The following is a 24,010-nucleotide window of genomic DNA, read 5'->3' as shown; positions in this document are numbered from 1 at the left end:
GCCAGATTGGGCCCTTTCCCTTTGGCGAACACTGAAGTAACCACGGCTTAACAACGAATGCATCGCAAACTGCGAAGAGCAACGGGGCAACCCCCTGGAGTTCGGTCTCCAGTTCTAATCCGGCGTGCAATGTCAAACAGCAGGCTGACAGCTTTTTAAACAGACAGTAAAGAACAAGAGGAGGGTAAAATGGTAGTTGCTTTAGGTAAAAGAGGATAACCTCCTCTTGGCCTGGATTACCGCTGACAGGGAGCGCAACATCGCGTTGTTGAGTTGATTAGGAGGGTCTCAGAGGAACAAAAACTGGTAAGACGTTGCCAGAATAAAGCCGCAGAGGAATGTTGGAGCCGCTTTTCCGAAAGGGGTCCAGAGGTTGTTTGGAAACTGCAAACTGTGAGTCTGAGAACTCAAGGGTGCGCGGGGGGGCCCTTCTCATTAACCAGATGGGCAAGATGGACAAGGAAAAGGGAATGTGTTCTGAACATTATTTTCAGAAATCCGGCCCCTTCCCCACTTCCATTGTTAAATAACAAGTTTTAGAGTGATGTGGTAAGTCTGTGCAGAGCAGCGAAAGCACCCAGAAGGCTTTGAGGGATGCTGGGGGTGTAATCTGGGGAGAGGAGCGGTATGCCGACCTGTTGGACCGTGGTGGTGAGTTCCAGGCACAGCTGAATGATTTTGTTCTTGGTGGTGGTGAAGTCACTAATCCCGGTCAGGGGCGTCCTGCAGCACAGTAAGAGGAAGTAAGAGTGAGAGTGAGCGAGTGATTGCATGAGAGAGTGAATGATTAAGAGTGAAAGCAAGAGATAGACAGTATATATAGAGAGAGAATGAGCATTTAGAGACCGATACCATTTGGTACATTAAAATAATGGCCCAGGATCTTCACAAAGAAGTTGAAGAAGGGAACAGAGCACAATCTGACTGTTTCCAGAGTCTGCAGTAGCACAGACACATGTCCTAGATTCAGACACAGGGTCAGGATTTGTGGTGCCAGATGACTCCCCCTTTGTCTGCCTTTTTACTTGATTTAAGGCCCCAAAACTTTCGAGTCCAACCAAAATACTGCCCGCAGTAGGTCAGGGATATCATGACACGTCACGGCATGCTAACACTAAAATCCAGACAAACGAGCACACGCACACGCACACACGTGCACGCACACACACAGACACATGCACACTGGGTAAGAACAATTGCAATGGCATAATAAATCTGTCAGAATATAAAGCACTGTATGAGACAATGTTTTCCGTTCGCTGAATTCTGACTAGATTTACTTCAACCTCCATGGTGTATACAAACGTTACACAATACGCCTACGCTTAACCTCAAGATGACTTATGCCTACACTTAATCTGTGACAAACAGCATGTAAGATGAGACAAAGGAATTTCTTTTTCAAATGAGAAATAAACCAGGGAATGATCCAGAAAATAAACCAGTCTATAAAAAAATTCTTAAGAGGAAAAAAAAGACAAACAATAACAAACACAAAAGTGCAAATTCACAAAACAATCACTTGAGAGATGACATGAGGTACCCATTACTTTGTGGAGTAACAACATTGCCATAACAATCCCAAAAGAATCCTACCCTGTGAGAGACAAAACACGAGAGGAGAAGCATTCTGGTTGTGCAGTTTTTTTATGATCTCTCAGTGTTGACCATAATGTGCATTTGTCTGTCAGATACTGTGTTCTGTCTGCTTAAAATAACAGTACACAGGTTTTTTAAATCAGTTAATCTAAGAGTTCCTGTCTGTTCTGGTTCCTTGGAGATGGAATGAGGTTCCCGGGACAACAGAGACACAGGTCATACTCCCACTCCCATACTTCCACTCAAATTGAGCACCCACCTCTTCAGCCTTCAACCCCTACGCTCTTTTCTAGAACAATCATAGCACTTTAATTAAAGCTTGCCAAGTTATCCGGTTAGTTGAACTGGTTCACTGGGACATTTCACATTGCTAACAGCATAGATGATTCTAGCATGTCTTCTTGCTGAGTCTAAGAAATTGATCCTATTCTGAAGTTACTGTTGCTGGTATTGGTCCATTTGTCCATTTGAATGCGCTTGCATATTTTCTCACATAAGCCAATCTGGATAAAATCTTCTGTTAAATTACTGCAGCATATCAATACATAAATATTTAGTAACTGCTCTTGGGCAGAGCCCGTCGTTGCAACAAACTATGGGTTTAGTGTTGCAACAAATAATAGTAATGATAAGTTGTGAAGAACATAACACATGTCAATAAAGAAAGGATACATGGTGCGCAATAGCTATCTTATTATAATAAGTTTACCCATGTTAATACTCCAAGAAAAAGGGTGTATATAGAAATGTAGGACAAAAGTGAACCGGAAAATGAGGAGCGCTCAACCCCAAAACGTAGCGACAGACATTACATCATACCTGTCCAGCCAGGCCAGCAGGTTCTTTGCAGTGCCGATGAGCCCCACCACGGAGGTGAGGAAGTGGTTGGGGGGCTTCCGGGAGGTGGTGCCGTCGTAGGAGGGGCTCTTCCTGCGGTCCAGGGTGTACTCCCGCAGGCCGTTGGCGGCCGCCCGCATCTGCTTCACCAGGGTCCTCAGGGTGTTCGTCTCCAGCCCGTAGTTCTGGGAGAGGGAAGAACCGCAATGTTAGCACTTAAATACGACTTGCAGTATGAGCTGGCCTTGCAGTATGAGATATCGATAAGAGCTCAAAAATAAACACAAAATAAGCATAAATGTGACTGAAATGTGAGTATAAATAAAGTTTGAAGTGTGAGCAGACAAATACTGAAAGTCAATACCAGCTAGAATGAGTTTAAACACAACCCGAATAGTGAGCTCAACATAATTCAAAGCAAAGTAACATGAGCTGAAAATATAGTATGCCAATGCCATATAAGCTACAATATAAGCAAAATTATGAAAAATGGAGCTTAAAAATATAATAAGGCAAAATAACAGCATCTGGAGAAGCGCTTTCCTCAGGAAGCTACAATGTGCATGACAAGTGGCACAGGTCAGCGAATGAAGCACACTTGGCACAGCGGCGCAGGGAGCTTTTATCACTACCGCTTGCTCCATAACAGCACAGGAAACATTGCCTTCAACAGTGCTCCCCACTTCAACAAATAATATCCCCACTTCAGACAAATAAATAGTAAGTAAGGAGGATTCTCACAGCTTGCCACGACTCTGTAGAGACAAGCACATGAACCCCAACTCCCAGTTCCCATAAACCTCCTGGCGTTCTGATCGTTTACGAGGTCTGCGTGCAGGCAGGACTTTGTTCGCGCTTTCACGGGGGCTCACCTTACAAGCGTAGCTGGCGGGAGCTTCTGTTTTGATCGGGCATCAGCCCAGTCTCCAAGAGCATTATATCATTTAAGGAAAAGGCGGGCACTGCGTATTTGACAGTAGTGCCCCTTGAGTCACCGCCATGCTATCCGAATGCATGCCAGGAGCACCACAGCTGAAGAACCTGCACTCCCAAAGAATACACCCACGAGCCAGTAACTACAGCTGACTGCCCACACATAATGACATAACTTGGGCTGATGAGAGGAGAGGCATATCTCACTGACAAAAACCGGTAAACAATTATATTGTTTGAAGGAAACAATGTAGAGTGAAACAAGAGGAACCTGCCTGACTCAAACACAGCCTAGCCCGGCTGGCCCGGGACTGTAGAACATGGTAGAACACGGTCCCATTCTCATATCCTGATAAGTTCTAAATACAAAGTTAAGACATCATCTTCATTCACTTTGATGCTAACCATCAGTATCACTTTGAGGTAACCAGCATTCTGCTGGAATCTCTGGGTTTCATTAGAAGTAATTATTGGGCTGAATTTACATGTTAATCTTAGCAACCCACTTTGGACCCGACTCGGAGTGGTGGAATGAACACATTTGTTCCAACCTGCAGCTGAGCCTCGGTTTGGGGGTGGGGGAGGGGGTGGGCACCTCCGCCTGCTCTGGTGAATCTAGTCTTAGGAGCACTGTGCCCCTGCCAGGGTGCCTGCGCCATGCGGTATGCCAAGCATGCCGGCGGACTGCAGATAGATCGGGTCTATTCAGGGACACCGAGCAGGAACTTGCGCGTGATCAGAAACCAAACTCCCCATCGCCACATTACGTTCACGTTACACTTTTACCAGAAAAATCCAAACAATCACGTTCACGTAGCTCCCGCAACGGAAAGCTAGCCATTTGTGCTGTGTCAATTCTCAGGTTCGGTCATGTTAGGAATATGGAAATCTGGTGACCAGGACCAATGTGCTGCTTTATAACGAAAAACACTTTACATCCAAGTAAGAGTGTGTTACCAAAAAAAAAAACATAAATTCTGTGAATCTGTGCACAGTCTTGGAATTTGAAAATGAGGAATATGGACATCCAGATGTCTCCTAAATTTCAATTTCTTGCCTTATACAAAAACACTGATATTCAAAAGAATTTAGTGCCGGTGAGCGTGGTGGACACTGGGAAATCTCAGACTCAGTCTGGGACCATGGGAAATCTCAGTCTGGGGCACTGGGAAATCTCAGCCTCAGTCAATGTTTCTGAAAGACAGCAGAGGTCGAGAGACTGGTAATAAGGGCAAAAAACTTTCAACGCATCTTTGACAGACGTGCGTTCAGTTCTTATCTTAATCCCAAAACCAAACACAAAAAGGCTTCGCTCCGGCAGGCATAAGGAGCTGATAAAGATCAAGCATTCCTCCGCTCGAAGCTATTAGCGGGCTAATAGCGTGCGAGCGGACGGCGACGGAGGCGGCAGATGTTCCCCGCGCCCGAGCCCCCCGCTCGTTACCAGGTGTTAAAAAACGGCGCCGACGGGCAGGAGCGAAAGCACGCCGACGACGGAACGAGACCGAGCAACCGCGACTGCATGCCGCCCATCGTGCTCTCGCTCCGCCCCCGGGGACGGAGCCCAGATGAGCTTTCCCCCGCCGTGCGCAACGGCTGAGGGCGGGGTCACAGTCGTGCCGGACGACGCTGGGCGGGCTGCTGAGTGCGAAAGGCACCCCGATGAGCTTCAAAAGGATGACTCTGTCATCTGTCACCCATTACAGGCTGCGGTCCAGCTAATACTTAACACAATAGCACTAGGAAGCACACGTAAATCGCTTAACCACACCATGGATCTATGTAAGGCGTACAGCTATTTCTTACAATACAAACACTGGATAAGTGCAATGACAACAATATTAAGAGAAAAGGCTTATTTTACCTGACAGCGATTTATCAAACAAAATAAAAGGGGAAGGTTTCCTGGAGACGCGTTTGGCCCTGGAGGGGGGAAAGGAGTTAAGCTCGAGGGCAAAGCAGCACTGAGTCTCCATCACACAGCTGGGAAATCACCACCTGATACAGTCTGGAGGAAGCAGCAGGAACAACTGTAATGGGTTTACCCTGAAGCAGCTGTGTAAAAGGGGGGTGAGCAGGGGGTGGAGGGCAAGGGACTACAGCTCCCATGCTCAAACAGGTGGGGGGGAGGGGGCGGGTCCATTTCGTGCCCATCAGGTGGGAGCGGCACAGCATCAAGGTGGAGCAGGAGGGCCGTGTCCATTTCCTGCCTTTCAGGTAGGGGGGGGGAGGGGGGGACCAGCATCAGATATGCCCTCCCCCTTTTCCTCCCCACACTGAATTTTTGGCCTCCAAAGGTTTAATGTGTATTCCATCACATTTCCAAGACAAAACAAGTTCCTTTCCTTCACAGTGGCCCGCTGCGAAGAACACTACGGGGGCGTTGGGTTTCGGATCGTTCCGGACTCTGCGCAAGCCATCAGCGGTTCTGGAGAGCGGCTCGCTTCGCCGTCCGCAGACCGTTACCTGATGAGAATCCGCTCCGGCCCGTTAAAACACATGGGGCAGATCGGCCTCTTGTGAAGGGGGGGGGGGTTGGAAAGCCAGCGCATGTAAATCATAGGTTTGTAGCTCTCAGAAGAACATGCTTAGCCTCCCAGCCTTGAAGTGCAATCACACTGCTGGCTTGCGGCTTGCGCACATGTGATGCATGTGGCTTAAATAACCGTGGCATGATCGCGCGCACACAGCAAAGAAAGCCCGATCTGTTAAAATCACGAAACGCACGGTCCTAGCGCCCCCCCTGTTTGAAGGTAAGCTAAAACACATGCCCCGATTTTTGCTGACTGGGCAGAACTGCAGGCTGTCACGCTGTCTGCACGAGCAGGAGGACGTCAACATCGACAACTGCACACAAAAAAAACAGATAAATGAGAAGAGTAGCAAAAACTGTGAATTTGTTCCTTTTGTTTTGCGCCTCCCACCCTCTCAGAACGCCACCTCAATCTGGAAACCGTCCGTGTTCGGGTCCCGCGGGAGAGGAAAGGAGATAGTGAAGTTCCCAGCGTTACATCATAAGCGCGGGCCGGTCTGCCATGTGTTCCCTTTCTCACACAAATGAGTCAAAAACAAAGCTCCCCGCTTCCTCACCGCGAGCCCCCTGTCCTCGCTGACGACCGCCCTCGCAATTAACGAGAAAGACGCTGACATTTCCACCGCCGCGACTGGCTTTCGCATTCCTCCCAGTCACCGGACTGTGACGGCCACCGCCTGCACCCCCCGCGTTCCGAGTGTAGAGCCCCGTCAGCTCCCTCATCCGATGACTTATGTAACTCCGGGGCTAAAGACCCCGAACGAGAGCTCTCTGCTGGCGTGGGAGACTTTATTAAAGATGGCAATTCTCTCCTGTAGGGAAGGGGGGCCGTGGAGAATGTATGAAGTGGATCAGCGGGACTGAAACAATCCCCTTCCCTTCAAAGTAACGAGTACGAGCCAAACCAGAAATCTGGACTTAGTTACAAATGGACATTAAGCGATGGCCTCTAGACCATCTCACGAGGGGCGTTAGATAAATTCGGCAAAGCCCTCGCCTCTGTCCCTCAGTGCGGCTCACAACAAATTGAGCTAGCTGTTCCATTTCATTTTTCCTCACACATAATTCATAATATACTTGGTATTAATCAATTGAGCATTTTGCCTCCATCATTAGAATGAAGACAGCTGTAGCTATTATTGGGTTGATATGGTTTACAGTGGACAAACTAACCTTTACCCATCCTTGGCCTAACGCCTTCAGTCCCAGCTCTGTCAATCGACCTGGAAAGCAGTCAAGGCTGAGCTCTGCAGCCTCGTCCAAACCCCACTCAGAGGGTGCCCAGAGCCCTGCCAAACACTTCAAACATCGGGAACATCTATCAGAGCTCCCAACTTTGTCATCAGCTGATGCCACCGTAACCGGATAAGGTGTGTGTGTGTGGATATGCTGTACTGGGCCAACAGTTGGCTGAGGCTCAAAATTGGTTATAGAGAGGTCAGATAAAAGCTGACACTGATTTAGTTTCACCTGAGAAACCCCTCCCAGTGGCTGTTCGCTTTCACATTTATGGCAGCCAAGATTCAATTTCAGGACTAACAAATTGGCACTGTTTAGTTCCAGGATGGAAATTCGGACCGAGCCAGCATTCGGGGTAAAGGCCATGTTCTAAGTGAAGGGAACTTGCGTTACCAATGGGGAAGAAACCTGCATTCAGTTCCTGCATTCAGATACTTTCTGCTTTTCAGGTTTTTTTTTTCCATCAGCACCATTCAACAAGTCATTCACATACTCTCTTCCAAGTTGTGTGCTGACCTTTTCCAAAAAATAAAGATCATTGCATGTCTGGTCTGTGCAAAGATGCCAACCCTTTCACCATCACATGTAGCTGGTTTCAATATCACCTACCATGCTCACTTTAGCAGCTTAGAATTTAAATAAAAGCAAAAAAAAAAACAAGTATTTTACAACCACAACTTTCCCTACCTAGCCCATTAATGCAAATATTAATCTCCCTTAATCCTCTGGTGACTTCTGATCGCACGCTAAGGGGATAATTAAGATGGAATATTTAACTACCTCCAAGTAGAACTATGCTGCTTGTTGTTTATATAGCAAACAAAAAGGTTAATCCGTATGTGTTAAGCTAAGAAATTAAAATGCCACCTGTGAATTGCCTGAATTAACAGAGTGAATATCTTGAACGAGAAAAAGCATTCTTATTCTCAAGACTGAAAGGGTTAAAAAACGTTCTCTTGACAGAACCAAGGCTGTGTATGTGTCACTTGCACTTGAAGGTTCTGAGATTCAGACCTAAATCCTGTTGTGCTTTTACGATGCAGGAAACCGTAAAACAAAAGCACTACCAGATGCCAAATCAAATCCCCAACCACAGTGTGAGAACTCGGTCCCGGTGCCTTCAAGGCTTCCTTCTGCATTCCGGGTTCAAAATGGGTTTTTGGCCCCTTAAATTCTCTCTCGACTGTAACTGGATTAGACAGCAGGGGCAGCCGGGTCAGCTATCAGCACCTGGAGAAACCCACTTCAAGGGTTTTCCCAGTATGGTGCAGCAAGGGTAGAGGCTGCAGGGGGTGGGATTATGGAGGGATGGTGAGGGGGAGTGGGGGCTGTAATGTACAGTTGTGTTGTTTCTCAAGAGAAGAATGGTAATTCCTTCTCTTCTCCCTGCAGTGTACATTCCTTGCATGCAGCCACTCGAGTCTACAACATACTGACCCACAGCACCGGCTTGATGACGCAGAAATCGGTTATCTTCAGACCGGGCTTTGATTTTGAAGCTCACTTCCTGGTCATTTCTCTCTAGCACCAGTGAGGTTGTTTCCAGTATGGGTCTTTCAGCCACCCGCTTCATGATAAGTCAATGGCACCAATGCGGTCAAATAATTTCAATCATTTTTTCCCACAAGAACACGTAGTCGCAATAGGTGTTTTTTTCTTCATCTAATGTCTCTACATGAGTCAATGTATTAAGTGACTGTGGCAGTGCGTCAATATTTTAATATTTTGTGGACCATTTAGGACAGTTGGCATCAGTGCCTAGTCACTATACATCACTCGAGGGGACGGTATCTCATAGCGATTAATAACAAGCTTGACATTCTGAGATTTCTTTACTTGTCTGACCAACTAATTAGTTAGCAGCAAGCAACTATAGCCTACCTACCGCGACCTAACCTCGATAAGGCTTATTTGCTATATAAGTCAATCCTATATGCTAATAGAGTTAGCAACTTCAGCTCCAAAACAATTTAGCTAACCTTAGCTGGCAAATGTAAAACCTGTCAAACATGGTTACTGGCTTGTCGGGTGAGTAATTCCATAAGCCTTGGCACAATTAAAAGCATAGACACCCTTTGTGTCTAAGCATTTTATCTGACATGCATTTGAACTTTAATGCCACAATACATATTAGTCACATTATTGAATTTATCACAGCTTACATTACATTACATTCATTTGGCAGACGCTTTTATCCAAAGCGACGTACAAAAAGTGCAGCAAAAAGTGCAGCAAAAAGAGCTTAGTAACAGTCTTTAAGTGGGAACTGAAATTGTACTTCCCTCTATGCTCTCCACCAGCTAAGCGCATTTTATATACAGTGAATTTCGACATTGCTAACTTTCATTAGTCAAACAGGCTGGTGTACTTTTTATTTGTAATAGCTTAACTTCTTAAGCCAGTGGGGATGATTCATGGAAACCCAACATAGCTGCCAGTTATCATGTCTGTTACAATCGCCACACGTTTTCTCAGTTTGTTTGAATTCACTGTCTGTAACCATCTGGCACCATACTTGATTGTGAACCCATTAGGCAGTCTGACATTTTTTCACATCTCTTGAATTATAGCAGATTATATGAGATTTTATACAAAATTTGTTTTAAATTCAGAGCATTATCCAAATTTCTGACTTAAAACCATATTCCATGGCGCCTGGATAATTTATCCGTCAGGGATAAAGTTAGATATTTTAGTAAGTAGTATGTGGCAAGGATGAGGGAGAAGTAGACTTCAAGGTCATGGGCTTTTCCACATCAGGCTGTCAATCACATTATGCCCAGACCCGGTGCAGACTTCATGACCATATAAGGGTCTCCCCTTTTGCCAACTGTGTTGTCTCTGGCGCTAATTTGTACAACATATTCACACAAAACCCGCACTTCTGAGGCTCTCTCACCACTGGAATCATGGAGCTAGCTTAGCATTTGTGCACACATTTGGTAAAAGTCAATGCGATGAAAGTCATCTCACTTGCTTCCTCTGTGTATGGTGGGGTAAGGATGGTGGGCAGCACAGAGGGTTGGGTCAAGATACTAAGCCAGAATTTTTTCATTCACTTGGGAGAAAATTCAGATGGCTGACCATGGAAAAGCTTGAGTGATAGAACAGCAAAAATGGAAAACTATGGAGTTATATCAGTGTCAAAAGTCATCATCATCACAATACTTTTGCATCATGAAAATTATACATCATGATTCACAGTTTATATTTGTGAAGTTGTACACATAATATGAATGCGCACACGCGCGCACACACACACACACACATGTACGCACACACGCACTCACATTCTCTCATCATGGGCATGATCCTGTGGTTACAAGCTAAACTTGATTTAAGACTGCAAATCCCCATATACTCACAACACACATGCATGCGCTGGGAACAAAGTACAAATTTACAATTACAAATCTGTCTCACTATAAGGAATACTAGGGTGTAGACAATAAGGGCAAGAAAGTAAGAGAGAAAATGGGCACATGACCTTTACAAGAATTATGATAGGCTGGTGTGTGGACAGGTGAACGAGAGAAGCCAATCAGGATTCAATACCTCCCCTATAGCTTAAGGGGATTTTGTTGAAATGCAGCTGGAGACAAACGCCTGCCGAGATGTTGGATGAAAAGCAGGTCGGCGCAAGCTCGTGCTCACACCTGTCCTCCCTCGCTGCGGCTCTTCCCAGGCACCGTGTCACCATTTGAATGCCAAATCTACGCTGGAAATAAGCCAACCCCCCAAAAACTCACCCCGGCCACAGAACACCTGAGGCATCCAATGATTTTCATCTCAAAGGTTCGGCAAGCAAACTCGCTGACAACTACGATACGCAGTGTCAAGACTCTAAGGCTAATTCCCTGGCATGCCATTTTAACGTTTGGGGAATTACTCTTGACGTTCATTAGCTGCAAATTAAATAGGCGGGGCACTGCTGTTGCACCCTTGAGGGAGCTACTTGACCTGAATTTCTTAAATATGTGTCAGTATGTACCCAGCTTTATAAATAGGTATAGTGCAAAAACACAAGCTCTAAGGAACAGCATACAGGAGCAGACGCATATCCTGAGAGAAACCTCAGAGAAACAGATGAGAAACCAAAGTCGCGCTCAGAGACTAAGGGATCGAGAGAGCTGGCACCACTGACCAGGGCACACAGCAGGTCGACTGCTTCCAGCACCAGCTCCTGGTGTCCGATTTTGACCACGCCCAGCTCCTCCAGGTCCTGGTGCGAGATCTTCAGCAGCTGTTCCCCATCGATCTTCTCTCGCTCAAAGTTCTGCACATACTGCTGCAGGCTGTCGTCCAGGCCTGTAGGGTGAGAGAGAGAGAGAGAGAGGGGGGCAGAAAGAGAGAGAGAAATGTTAGACAAAGAGGCTCTTTCAATGGAAAAATCTTCCCATTCCTAATGTGTGCTCACAGCTGTAATACAGTTTGAAAAATGTTTGCCATCAAGCAAATTCCCATTCATGTTTAACAGCCATTTTGAATAAATATTTTTAAATTTTTATTTTTTTCATTACACACTTAATGCTGCCTGTTGTGTGCACCAGTATCACCCCTCCTTTTTTCACTCCGAGGGCACAGAACAGGTTCTGAAGGATCTTCGAGGAGTTGGAAATCCTGTTCCAGTGTAGAGTTATCAAAAATAATAACAAGACAATGTATAGTCACGCACAGAACCTGTTGGAGTGCTAAGGGCAATTTGTTTGGGTACTGCCATGTTTTCACTTGTAAAAAAAAAGTAAAAAGCCCTGTTTTCACCTGCGTTGACTTGTTACGTTGTGCTGATTATCAGGCTCTACTGTATATATAAGTGCTGGTTAGAGGAAAACTATATTAGTGAGCAAATGCTATCTATGGATAAGTACCAGTATCTAACCACCCTCATCTGAAAGACAGGGAATGGTCTCAAGCATGAAATGAACAGGTTGTGTTCAACAGGAGCAAATATTTTGCTGCCATTTTGTTTGCCGAGCAAGCATACCCTAGAGAAATGTCAGTGACTGTGTGACTGACTCACTAAATCAGTGAATAAGTGATTGAGTTAATAAGTTGGTGACTGAAAATCCCTGAGAGTTGATGAATTTTGATGATGGCCTATGACTTTCTTATTTGAATATGTGTAATGTGTACAATATGCCAGCCAGGGCACAATAGCTAAAAGCTGGTGAGGATTTACAAAACAGGCCTAGAAATATTCAAACAGTTCCATCGATATAAAAACAATACTTTTTAAAATGTGGTTTTATTTCAAAAACATTAACAAAAAACAAGTTCTTAAATAGCTGCTCTGGAAAAGTGAACTACATTTTAGAACGGTGACCAAAAACTACTCACAAAATAAATAATTGTGATATAATAATAGTGAATAATTGCAAAATGTCTTTTCCTAGAAAACTTTTCTATCACTATGACTCTTATACTGCTACAATTCCCAACTTACACTGAAATCGAGAGTGGTTCAGCAAAGATGGAATTCACTTCAAAGCTTTATGCAAGTGTGAGAACGACACAGAAGAGGACCAAACTTGACCCAAAGCAAACAGAACCCAGGGGTTCGGCTGGGGTGCCGCTTTTGTACCGGCATTCCATAAACAAAGCGAATGAATATTGAATGTTTGATTTTTTTTTTTTTTTTGTCGAGTACAACACGCTGCGTTAAGGGTGCATCTCCCACAGAGCGACACCGGTATTTTTGCCGTGGGGATCGCTTGCGATGGTGAGAAGGACAGCCGGAGCACACTTCAGATAGCAGGGCATCAACAGCTTTCTCTCGCCGCATGTTTCCTTTGAAGCCTCGTTACTCAGAACCGAATATGCACTGCGCGAGGTCCGGCCAAGAGATAATGCGAAGCATTTCACTCTTAGATGCTTTCTAACCTTTGCCACAAAAGCTATTTTTCATATCCCATCTTCAAAGGATTTACACACACAACCTAAAACTGACCTGCCTCTCCTCACTCAACAGGAGTCTGGAATTCACCCTTGGGTCTACTTCGACCTTGCAGTCCATCTGGGACAGAATTGTGTTATTTTTGTGTACCTCCTTTGAAATGTCCATTATGAAGTACTGCGCATTTACTGTTTGTAAAAAAAAAAAGGTTGGTTGATTGATATCCACATTTGCCTTGTGTTGAGTCTGCTGGCCAGCCTTGAGCAGGTGACTCCAATTCAAAGTCACACACAGCTCCCAGAGCAATAAAAAAGGCAAATAAAATAATACAATAAATTATATTATTATATTATTTATAATATAATAAATAAAAAGGCGATCCTGATTATCTGCTAATGTCTGCCGTTTCACTGGACTCACTGTAACCATAATTGGAATTACATATCCACAGATTTAACAGAATTATTCAACAAAATCTTTTTCACAAATGGCTTTTTTTTTTTACACAGCCATTCCAGAAATTAGCACTTAGCCAACACATGCACTTAAACTTCAGTCTGTTTAAGGTCAAGGTAAAGTCAACTTCAGTCCTTGGCTTCTTCAAAGGACATGACTACCACAGGCAAATATTAGCTTTAGCACAAATACCTTTCAAGCTCGATGCATCGTGCTTTCATAGAGTTCCTACTGTGTTCAGGCAGTAGGTTCACTGGTGTGTGAATGTTGATATTGCTCAAAGACAATGGGTTTACAAGTGTAAAAAGAATATTGTTAAATATCGACAGGAAGCAACATGAAAAAGAAAAATTTCAAGAAGGGAATTAACAAAAATGGTTCTTATTTTCATATATTTTTCAGTTTTTCTATGTAATTTTCATACTTGGCTCAAACACACTTCATAAAACACGATGTGCACACATGGTGTACACATGCTAGAAATGAGACCCCAATGTAATTTCCTGAGTTCTCCCTCCATTAATGTTTTACAAAATGTATGGCCTCCACGAGTAAAGTTTCAGTTCAATGCGTTTAGGCTAGGCCATTGGTTTTCATGATATGGAGTCCAATGGGACTGCTGGGTGGCTCATCCGTCAGGATCCTGACTGCAAGGCTCCAAAGGCCCTGGACGCTTTGGCTGTCTCTGGGCCAAAGCAGGCAGATTCCTGCCGATGTTGAGCACCTCTTCCCCCTCACATAGGCCCTTCAGAGCCACTCTGATAATCCCAACATTTCCTGCCTCACATCCTTACGGAAGCAAAACAGTAGATTCCTGTGTGAAAAGTACGGGGGGGTGGGGGGCATGGAAATGACAGGGTATTGCGTATACTGGCTACGTGCAAGGAGGGGGAAGGAGGGGAGGGCTTTCATTTTTTTACCCAGCTGACAACAGAAGTGTCATATATTGGGAAGTATCATATATTGTGAGTCCTGGAACTTATCATTGAGCTTTTCGACCAGTGTTACAGCAAAAAAAATTCAATATTGAAAACAAAATAATACGCAACAGAATCTGCATTACAAACTGGCACCAGGGTAATTCCCTCTTCTTTTTTCAATACAAACGAATGCAGGGCTCAAAGTCTCGCTTGACTGTTTGCGAGTACACAACCTCTCCATCATTTATGCAGAGCAGGCAGGGCGAAAACGAGCAAACGAACCGGCGTCGACCGCGGTTTAATCACAGCGAACAACTATGCTTCCCTCCCAGGAACGGAATGGTGGGTTGCTGTTCACACGTGCCCCAGAATTTCAAGATAAGAGGGCGACTAACGTTCCCCTTGAAGCAAACCGTGTGTGAACACGACCAAAGATCGAACGATTCCCCTGGGCTCATTTCTTGCTCTGCAAAACTCAATCAAGCAAAAGCAGAGAGAAGAGTCTCTACCACTGGCCATGATCCTCCAAAACGAACGCTCCTCCAAAATGGAGCCCCTTTCCACGCAAATAGCTGTTGTGGTTCTGCTGTTTAGACAACACAGTCAGAACACCCAGTGAGAGACAGGCCTTCCAAAGCCATTCAAAGGGGTTCTTGGAGACATGACTCTGTCTAGACCCCCTACGCCTCCCTCCCCCTCACTCTCTAACACCACCCGAGAGGCAAAACCAGAATTGCAGTCACTCCCCAAGCAGATGATTCTGTGCAAAAGGCTCCACCACACCAGATTTGGGACAGCCACAGCCCCAGCCCAAACCTCGGGGGGGAGGGGGGGGTTCATTATGTGTGACCACGGGGAAGCTTGCTGTATGAGTGCTATCAGTTCCAGCATTAACATTTTCCCTAGCCTTATTTTGCATGATACAGTGGCTGTGCTCCCTGTTTATCAAACAAAGTTGTGTGAGAGTCTCCGGAGCAGCAAGGCAGGCCTGCAGACAGGCAGTCTGTGGCGGTTTTAGCGGGGATCGGGGGAGGGACATCTGCCTCTGGTACGGTGAGTCAGAAGAGGGTGACTGACACAGCAGAATTGGAACTTTAAAAGAAAGAAAAAAAACGGGGTTTTGATGGAACCCGAGGGTTAAACCGCATTCCAACTCGGCTGCGTTTTGGCAGACGGCCAGAAAAAGGGATGCGACGCCATGCCCTAACGGGCATGTCAACACAATCTTCCACCCGAGGCCAGCAGCGCGTTAGACATGTCAGCCCAAACACACACCCTTGGGTCAACTGCTGGTCAAGAGGGAGGCACCAACATAAACAGCAAAGTCTCTCTTTATTTTTATTAACCAATTTTTAACCGTTTTTTTTTTTTTTTTTTACGGCAAATGGTTTTAATAGGTTCTCACTACTGCAACATCCTCCTTAGAAATACAATCTAGCAAGTAGCAGCTTCATTACCCTTGTAGAAGTGTACTGTAGTCACTGTTTCTGTGGATGACACTTTGGACATGGGCACAAGGGAAGCACAATAAGTCAGGGACAATCCCACAAACCCGAAAAGCTCCCTCCGTGCACATAGTTACAGCCAACAAGGCACTGCCATGCAGGGATGTCAGCTGATGAAAAAGGATCTGTGGGAAATAAGTTGTGGGGGGAAAAAAAATCGCAGAGTACTGTTTTGTGAGCCATTGTGAGGACCGTTGGAACAGGACCGCAACATGTCCGCAAAACTTTGATCAAAATTCATCCACTCTGAGGTCAGCATCAGAATGGGTGAACCCTGCTGACTGAAGTGGATGTGGAAAAGATCCCTGAGATGCAATCAAAAGAGCGTTCGCCGCTGCCTCACCCCCTTCAGTGAAAGGAGGAAAACAGTAGGAGACCAAAGTCCTCACAGTACACATTAAGCTCACACACAAACACAAAATGGGCCAGATAAAAAATTCCGACAGGACAATTAAAGAATACGGATCTCCTACAGCTGAAATCCAGCAATTAACACCCCCGGTGTCCCCCCTCCAAAGGCCCAAACATCTCCCTGCTGTGTCTGCTGTCTTGCAACCACAGAGACCCAGAGATGCACACCCCGCCGTGCATTTTCCCTGCTAAATCCAGCATTAACAGTAACTCTTCCCTCTTTTGTCCCGGACTCAGGCAATCACAATGGCCGCCACCGTCGCTAAGACCGGGGCTTTCGGACGGGACGGGCGGAGGGTAAAAAAAAAGAACGCAGCATTCCCCGCGTCGCCATGGAAGCGCGTCTGATTGAGGGGGGCCCGGGATGGGGTGGGGGAATGTCACAGCGAGCAGACCCTCGGCGACAGATTTATGTCCCGACCCTTTCCCACACTGAAGGAGCTGAGGCCCGAGAGGTGTTCAATGGAGTTCCCGCCAACAAAATGGAAAGGCCACAATTGTGCATTCTACCCACAAAATTAGAATGAAAATATCAAGTTTGTCAGTGAGTGAATATCAATTAAAGAATCAAAATGTGCCAGAGTACAGCAAAGTAGCCTAAGATGTGCACTGAATGTGCAATCTCACACGACTAAGAGAAAGAAGTGGGAAAGAAAAAAATAAGAAATTAAATAAATAAAGAAAACTTGCTCTGCCTGTTTTATTATTTATTTATTTATTATTCCTCCCACAGAAATCGTGTGCGAAGAGCACTGACGAAGACGACACTCGCAGGCTTTTTTTCGAGACTCTGAGTCACTCCTGCCGGCTTGTTGTCCTCGAGCAGCAGCGTGACGGCTTGCGGCGACACCAACCGTCACAGAACCGGGGGAGGGGGCAGGGAAAGCAGGGGGGGTGTGGGTGGTGGGGGGACACACCTGCGCGGTCTGCTCGCCCACCTGCGTTCCGGACCGTGCAGGCTGGGACGCCCCTCGCAAGCGAACGAGCGCGACTCTCGTCTGCGCTTCCACGGTGCCGGGTGCAGAAAACGCGCCCTGGGCACAGTTCAGGATTTTACTCCTGCGCTCGGCTGCGTTAAAACGAATGGGAACTGCGCCCATCGGCCCTTTTCATCCCGTCGCGACAGATCCGGAACGGGAGCCGGGTAGACGGAGAACGCTCCTGACGAACGACCTCCGGCTTGGTTCGCGACAACGAGCGCGGCGGAGAATTTCCCACAATGCCCTACCTTGGGCGCAGCAATCGAGACCGTTCACACTTAATTTATTTTAAAAATGCGACGATAAAATAGGGATGCCGCTTCAGTTCAGGTGGAGCTTTTGGGTGCTCTTCGTCATCACAAACGGGACTTCCACAACGCAAAGCAAAGAGCCGGAGAGGAAGTTCCCCTTCGCTGCCTATCGCGATGGTATCAGGAGAGGCTGTAAATCATCATAAGCCCCCTGAGTCCACACAGAAAGGTGGCTTGTTTTGAAATTGTTTGTTTTGTATATCATCAGGGGACCGTTTGGTGTGCCAGGTGCTCTCTCTCTCTCTCTCTCTCTCTCTGTCTCTCTCTCACACACACACATACAGCTGGAGTCTGCACTGTGAAACCGAGGGCGGACAAAGAGAATGACACGAGTACTGAAACAGGAATGGAAACCACACTGTTTAGTTGTCGGTACACTTTAATACGTGACAAATGAAAGCCTAGAAGCTGTTACACAACTCCATGTAACGGGTTCACAGATCAGGCCAAGCATCGAAGAGTCTGATTCCAAAACTGTTACTAACATTACACTCTTATCAGCACACAAAGCAAAGTGGTTGCACACCTCCTATGGATGACCCACCGTATAATAGTGAGTTAAATAATGTGCACAGGAATAGAGAAAATATTTGGTGCCTTACCTACCTATCTTTTATCTAATAAACATTTTAGAGTTAAAATTATACTTTCATATTTCTAGTGAGTGTCAAGCAAAGTGCTTAAAAATGAAAGCCAGGAGGTAGCGAGTCAGCTGCAGAGGGCACACACCAAGTGACAAAAGACTGACCTACAACTGACCAGTGACAGCAAAACACCGCCGTTACTTTGGTGCTCATAGTTGCTGATCTTGGACCAGATTCCCCCTGTCCCGTCCCCGGTGTACACCGATCCAGAATGGGACAGCAATAAACAGCAGTTCACCCCACACAGAGCATCGCACGGCTGCAGCTACAAGACAAAGTTCATAATAAAGCCATTGTAACATTTCTAATTTCTACTTATACAAAGGTGCCCCCGCCCCCCCCCCCCCCTCGAAGATGCCCCATGAGGAAAAATACGCCCTCCGCAAGCGACATGCAGGACCACGTGCGCACGCTGCATCCGCGGCCCTGCACCCTTTTCCGCTTTTCCGTTTCCAGCCGTACGCCAGGAAGCGAAGGGGTGGAGTACCACTGGGCCGCTGGAATCCACGAAGTTAAAACGGCCCATTTCACTCTTTACTCGCCAAACCGCTTTACAGTTTTAAAAAGCGATGATGACAACATTTTTTCTCAGCTTAAAAAAATGAATACTAATAAAAACAAGTGGGTGTGGGATAGCATTCCTCCAGGGACAGATCATGGGAGGACTCTCTCTGGGGGGTGGAAACCCGAGAGCCGTGTAGCCGGCTTGTTTCCCTAGAACATTCTCTCCTGTCTGTGGAGAAATTTGTGTGAGACCTTTCACTTCAAGTTCAACACAGTATTAGTTTCCTGCACATGCACACATGCTTGGTGGGCTCTGTTTTGTAGCGCCTCCCCGCACACACACACCAGAATGGATTGCCCAAGTGCACCTGCACCTTACCGCCTTGAACTTTCCCAGCCCATGCCATGTCTTTCTAAACGTATTGCCTTTCAACAAATTTTCAGCATTGTCAGTTCACAGACTTGGTTTGACTACGTACATAAACCTTTGTTTATTCTCTGCATTTCCAGCTGTTTAAATATTGCCACTTTGGGAACTTTGTTCCGCTTTTATGCTTGCCCATTAGATCCCGCCATTAGCATCCCCTGGCCTGCTTTATATAAAAAGCTTGCAGTGGTAGTTTGTTATGCGCTCTGAACCAGTTTATGGTTAAAGATGTTATGCTATATTAAGAATGGTCTCACTGACATTGATGGGATTGGCAGTGAAGAGTGTAAATGTATACACTAAGATCAAACACTTCAAGTAGACCAAAGCGCTCCGAATCCAGATGCTGAAAGAAGACGTTAGCCACCAGCCGCCCCCCCCCCCCCCCCCCCCCCCAAAAAAAACAGCCTTCTGTGTTAAGAAAACCATACGACCGTTTACAGTTACCAATAAGGTTGATTTGGTCACCTATTTGTGAACGTTTTCCAAACAAAGGCAACAAAAACATAAACACCGCAACAAAACAGCATTTAGCACAAACATAGCCTAACCATAACACATTTTGGACAACTTGAGCGCACGTGTATCGAAAGTAAACAGGCGCTCAAAACAAAAATATTTCAAGTTGTTTTCCTTAACACCGCCACACTGTCTGCCACAAACATGCATCATGTCTTCATAAATTAGACAAAGCTATGGACTCACATGCTTTTGGACATTTTTATTTGTGTATTTAGCCATGAGCTTAAAAAGTTTACAAATCGATTCAAAGTTAGGCTTAAGGCTACCCATGACATCAAAACTTATAAACTGGAATAAAATATTGTCACTTTGACAAAACCTTGCTTGGACTAAACTAAGCCAAAATGTATCGAACGTTGCGCCAGTTATCGACACAGCCTACATTGGTTTCAACGAAACTCGTCAAAAGTAAACAAAGGCATCATACGAAGGGAATGGTGCTGTTAAATGTGACATTTCGCATACCGTTTTCATTTCACTTCGCAATTCACTGTTTTAAAAACAGTTACCTTATCTTGTTCGCAACACGAAAGAAAAACTTTGCAAAACCTACCTTTCATCCAATCCACAACTTGTTTTGGCGACCACTTAGTTATCGCGTCCATGTCGTGTATCTTCAGACACAGCTCATACACTTTAAATCACAATGCTGAGAAAAACACCACACTCAGCTTTTGCTGCACTCAATTATATGATTGTCACTGTCCAAATGTTAAAAATATTCCCATAGCCACAACAAACTGGAACTCCTCTCAAAGACAAATAAGTTACTCCATGCTCCCTCCTCGACGCACACTAGCGAATGACAACGCGCCTGTCTGTGATCAACGAAGCGGCAGGACTCGGGAGGGGATTTCTCTCAGGTTGCCCTCTGTTTCCCTCAACCACAGGGGGAGGAGCGAACTTTATCCGACGCGTCCCACTCAATGGAAAATATCAATGAAGAAACGGTATACTTTTCCTTTTAAAACGGACAGTTTTAAGATGCACTTTTCTTCAATGCTACACATTTGACCTGTATGAAAACTGTAATTACGTTCCCTTAAGGTTTTTCACAGTTTGTGCGTTTATAATTTGGTATTTTACAGGTTACACGATACACCTTTTGGTTATGCCAAAGACGGGGATCCCGCCGCTTTTGTTTGAATCTGCGTGTGAAGGACTTCGCCGTCGGGTTTACCCAACAGAGCAATAATGTTCCGACAAATTTTGATTCCTCCGCTGCCTTTGTACCTGACTGCTTATACTCTTTAATGCAGGTGACTGAAGAAGTAGCATGAGCGTACCTAGATGTTGTATCGTAGCCTACTGAGAACTCTTATTGACGCTTTCTGTCAGTTCAATTTGGAAATTGGGAATCCAAAAAAGCTAGCCTATAAACATTAATTCACCAGTCTGTGATATGTGGTTGTTTACCTCAATCCAAGATACATAGTTCTATATCCACTCGTTTTTCATCTTGGTTCTATACTCCAGTCTATGGTACATAATTGTTTTCTCCAGGCTACGGGATACCACAGACTGGGTATATTTACATTACATTACATTACATTTTACATTACAGGCATTTAGCAGACGCTCTTATCCAGAGCGACTTACACAACTTTTACATAGTATTTTACATTGTATCCATTTATACAGCTGGATATATACTGAAGCAATGCAATGCACTGAAGCAATGCAGGTTAAGTACCTGTTACCTTGCTCAAGGGTACAACGGCAGTGTCCTACCCGGGAATCGAACCTGCAACCTTTCGGTTACAAACCCAGTTCCTTACCCACTGTGCTACACTCCGGGTATAGGTTTTCCCCCCCTAGTTTATGGTTCCACACTCAAGTGTACGGTTATTTATGCGACTATATGGTGAGCCTATTTGATACAAACAACCAATGGATGTGGACCATCTGTGTTCCATATGAGGCATTTAACTTACTGTAGCTCACTGTGGTCACTGAATATCCCATGGCTCCAAGGAGTAAGGGGTTCGCTCAATGTTCCTGGTAAATTCCCAACCTGGCTCTCACAATCTGTTTAACTGTGTATCCCCCAGAATAGCTGGCAAGTAATCCCTCCTCTATCCCTTGTAAGTAAATGCATTCTATTATTTATTTATTTATTTATTTATTTATTTGCCATGTACAGTAACAAAGGCTTAAAGGGATAATCTTAAGTTTTTAAATAATTTAAATTTTAGTACAAGTGATGATTAGTTTCAAACAACCTGTTGGCTTTACAATGGGGGGTATGAAGGCATTTGGGGCTTTATGGTTTAATGCAATTAAAAAGGAAATAATATGAACTATACTTTTTAGTTCTCTGAATTCCTGCAAAATGGCTCCCTCTGTAGGAGGCAAGAGTACTGCACCCCTGAGATGCAAAAGCACTTGTAACCCGATCACCTTCCCCCATTATAGCCCTTGACCTTGGCCACTTTTGGGCTAATGACAATGGAAGACAATAGGATTAAAGCTGGTTGTCTTTGCGCTTTGTAGTAATTTGTGACATAGCCTGGGCTTGACAGCTGAACACAATTAATGTGTGGAGGTGATTAGGGGTGACCCTAATTATGTAAAAACCCTGTGACTAAGAAGACTTGGCTATGGATCCTTGGACAGCACGTGTAAGCTTCTTCACCTCACATTTTCACTTGTTTGGCAAGGACCCAAGGCAAGAAACTGACCTATGGCCAACCAAGGTGTTAAGTGGCAAGGAACCAACACATAGCTAAACAAAGGAGTTTATTAACCCTTTTTCATTTTATTTTGGTGGCAGTGTAATGTAAAGGGTGGCAGTGTAATGTAACAGGTAAGGAACTGGGCTTACAATCTAAAGGTCGCACGGTTGATTCCCAGGTAGAACACTATTGTTGTACTCTTGAGAATAGAATTTAACCTAATTTGCTTTAGTGTATATCTGTCTGTATAAATGAATATACTAAGTGTATTAATTTTTTCATTTTAGTCAATTTTCGAACAAATCTTTATCGACTAGTTGAACTTCTCTCCCATTTTGGAATACCATTTATACTTATGAACCTCTGTCAGTGGTCCTCTCAATTTCAGTCATGTGCGAAAGAAGGCATTTCGGAGAGAATAAATGAGAAAGTTATACATTCCAGTACTTTTTCTATATAAAAAAATAATAATTTGTCTTTGGCGTATGGTATGAGTTGTGTGTATAGCAATATAGTACTGCAGTAAGTCTACATACATAATATCAAACACTTTCATACAAACTTTAATTTCTGCAAAACATGTAGGTTTATAAACCTCATTGCGGAAGCCTCTTGCTGTGAAAACAGGCGTGCAAAAGCTTCCCTGTTGCTTTCTTTCAGGTGTTGGCTCTCATTTTTTCTTCGTTTTTTTTTTTCATTTTCCCCAGGGAAGATGGAGGAGGACAAAAAACAACACAATTTCTCTGGCCTTGCCCACCACACCCACGTGTGAGAGGAAAGGACAGTTAAACCTCAGGGCCAGTCCAAAGGACGTTGTGAGCGCTTGCGACATGGAAAACTATTTCTGTGTCCACGATTCTATTTACAGCACGATGCAGAACGAAACACTGGGATATTAGCTTGCGCCTTTTTGTTCTGATCGGTAGCAGATAGCCCTGCTAACGCTAGGCGACTGGGCGGTGGTACATGTAATTGCCCGGTGGTTTCCTTAAGGTCAAAGAAACAGTTGGTGACCAGTATAAACGATATCCCTTTCTCTCCATTGGCACTCAGCCATGGGGGAGTCCCCTCCTTCTTTACACAAACGCAAATTGCCAGCTGCACCTTGTTTGCATCAATTTAACCTCAGCCCACATCAGGTTATTGGCAGGCTATAAAACCCCGCAAAGATTTGTAAAATTAGTTCTGCATTTCTCTTTGTGCTTTTTTAAAAAAAAACAGAAGCCTTCCGTGCGTTAACTTGCAGGGACGCTGAATACAGGTGTGCTACGATCAAGTTTGCCCTCTAGGGAAAACATTTGTTCTGCATTTTCCTGATTTAGCATTTGACGTGACTCAAATGGGTGGGACAGAACTTATACTGTTTTTCAGTTGAACATATTTCGTTTAGGAATATGGCAGAGAAATTGCCCAACAGTCATCGTGAAATGGAATCTGAAAATGGAGGCAGAATTCTTGTCCTAAACTTGTTCTGTTTTGAAGACGGGCGATATCCTGCTATGAGTGGGCCTGTTTGCTCACCTGATCGTTGATCTGGATAGATGTGCCTCGTCCGACTGTTGACGAGCCATCAAATGAGGAAAGGGCAGGCACGCACCTGTTCTTAAGGTAACCCCAGTGG

At 45.0% G+C, this 24,010-nt stretch overlaps 1 protein-coding gene across 5 annotated transcripts in view; it reads right to left on the bottom strand.

Moving 5' to 3' along the window:
- Positions 1-20,547, bottom strand: part of LOC118228867 (connector enhancer of kinase suppressor of ras 3-like) — a 58,799-nt gene extending 38,252 nt beyond the window's left edge. For 2 of the 5 annotated variants that reach the window (XM_035420434.1, XM_035420442.1), the window contains exons 1-4: positions 20,268-20,547; positions 11,286-11,449; positions 2,419-2,621; positions 636-723 (exon numbers count right to left, since the gene is read on the bottom strand). In XM_035420434.1, coding sequence (XP_035276325.1) covers positions 636-723; positions 2,419-2,621; positions 11,286-11,449; positions 20,268-20,319 — 507 coding nt within the window. In that variant the 5' untranslated portion in view covers positions 20,320-20,547. The remainder of the gene's footprint in view (positions 1-635; positions 724-2,418; positions 2,622-11,285; positions 11,450-20,267) is intronic. The other 3 variants (XM_035420425.1, XM_035420415.1, XM_035420406.1) reach the window with 2 other exon arrangements.
- Between the last annotated feature and the right edge of the window lie 3,463 nt (positions 20,548-24,010).

Source organism: Anguilla anguilla, chromosome 1, assembly GCF_013347855.1.
Source record: "Anguilla anguilla isolate fAngAng1 chromosome 1, fAngAng1.pri, whole genome shotgun sequence".
NCBI classification, from domain to species: domain Eukaryota; kingdom Metazoa; phylum Chordata; class Actinopteri; order Anguilliformes; family Anguillidae; genus Anguilla; species Anguilla anguilla.
The sequence above is the reverse complement of the archived record's forward strand: the minus strand, read 5'-3'. Positions and strand labels throughout refer to the sequence as shown.